Raw genomic sequence first — 1,755 nt, 5'->3', positions numbered from 1 at the left:
TGCGTTGTTGCTATAGTTCGTCGTGTTGAGACACCACGTGATGATTGGGTGTGATAGACTCTATGTTCACATACAACGGGTGCAAGACAGTTTTGCACATGCGGAATACTTAGGTTAAACTTAACGAGCCTAACATGTACATACATGGCCTCGGAAAACCTGAGACCGAAAGGTCGAACGTGAATCACATAGTAGATATGTTCACGATTGATGACTACCCCATCTCTCGTGATGATCGGACATGGTTTAGTTGATTTGGATCACGTATCACTTAGATGACTTGAGGGATGTCTATTTAAGTGGGAGTTCTTTAGTAATATGATTGACTGGACTTAATTTATCATGAACTTAGTCTTATAGTTTTGCATATCTATGTTGTTGATCAATGGCCCGAGTTACCGCTCCCCTGAATTTTAATGCGTTCCTAGAGAAAGCTAAGTTGAAAGATGATGGTAGAAACTACACGGACTGGGTCCGTAACTTGAGGATTATCCTCATTGCTGCACCGAAGAATTATGTCCTTGATGCACCACTAGGTGAAAGGCCTGCTATAGGAGCCGAAGCTGATGTTATGAACATCTGGCAAGCTCGATCTGATGAATACTCTACAGTAGAGTGTGCCATGCTTTACGGCTTAGAACCGGGACTTCAAAGACGTTTTGAATGTCATGGAGCATATGAGATGTTCCACGAATTGAATTTAATATTTCAAGCAAATGCCCGAGTTGAGAGATATGAGGTCTCCAACAAGTTCTATAGCTGCAAGATGGAGGAGAACAGTTCTGTCAGTGAACACATACTTAAAATGTCTGGGTATTATAATCACTTGACTCAGCTGGGAGTTGATCTTCCAGTTGATTTTGTTATTGATGGAGTTCTTCAATCATTGCCACCAAGCTACAAAGGCTTCGTGATGAACTATAATATGCAAGGGATGAACAAAACAATTCCCGAGCTCTTCTTAGTGCTTAAGGTTGTGGAGGTACAAATCAAGAAGGAGCATCAAGTGTTGATGATTAACAAGACCACTAGTTTCAATAAAAAGGGCAAGGGAAAGAAAGGTAACTTCAAGAAGAATGGCAAGCAAGTTGCCACTCCCGGGAAGAAGCCCAAAGCCGGACCCAAGCCTGAAACTGAGTACTTCTACTTCAAAGGGACTGGTCACTGGAAGCAGAACTACCCTAAGTATTTGGCGGATAAGAAGGATGGCAAAGTGAACAAAGGTATATTTGATATACATGTTATTGATGTGTACCTTACTAATGCTGGTAGTAGCGCCTGGGTATTTCATACCAGTTCGGTTGCTCATATATATAACTCGAAACAGGAGCTACGGGTTCAACGAAGATTAGCTAAGGACAAGGTGACGATGCGCATCGGGAATAGTTCCAAGGTCGATGTGATCGCCGTCAGCACGCTACCTCTACATCTACCTTCGGGATTGGTATTAGACCTAAATAATTGTTATTTGGTGCCAGCGTTGAGCATGAACATTATTTGGATCTTGTTAGTGCGAGACGGTTATTCATTTAAATCAGAGAATAATGGTTGTTCTTTTTATATGAGTAATATTTTTATGGTCATGCACCCTTGAAGAGTGGTCTATTCTTATTGAATCTTGACAGTAGTGATACACATATTCATTATATTGATGCCAAAAGATGCAAAGTTGATAATGATAGTGTAACATATTTGTGGCACTACCATTTAGGTCATATTGGTGTAAAACGCATGAAGAAACTCCATGCCGATGAA

The 1,755-nt window shown here is 40.9% G+C and overlaps 1 protein-coding gene across 1 annotated transcript; it reads left to right on the top strand.

Annotated features, from left to right (window-relative positions):
• The first annotated feature begins 385 nt into the window (after positions 1-385).
• On the top strand, positions 386-1,484 carry LOC147984267 (uncharacterized). The gene is made up of 2 exons (XM_087541033.1): positions 386-1,393; positions 1,479-1,484. Exons 1-2 carry the CDS (start codon positions 386-388, stop codon positions 1,482-1,484), a joined length of 1,014 nt encoding a protein of 337 aa, XP_087397159.1.
• Positions 1,485-1,755: the final 271 nt, after the last annotated feature.

Source organism: Triticum urartu, chromosome 2A, assembly GCF_056163025.1.
Source record: "Triticum urartu cultivar PI428250 chromosome 2A, HENAU_Tu73, whole genome shotgun sequence".
Lineage (NCBI taxonomy): Eukaryota > Viridiplantae > Streptophyta > Magnoliopsida > Poales > Poaceae > Triticum > Triticum urartu.
Note: the sequence above shows the minus strand (reverse complement) of the source record. Positions and strands in the feature narration are given on the sequence as shown.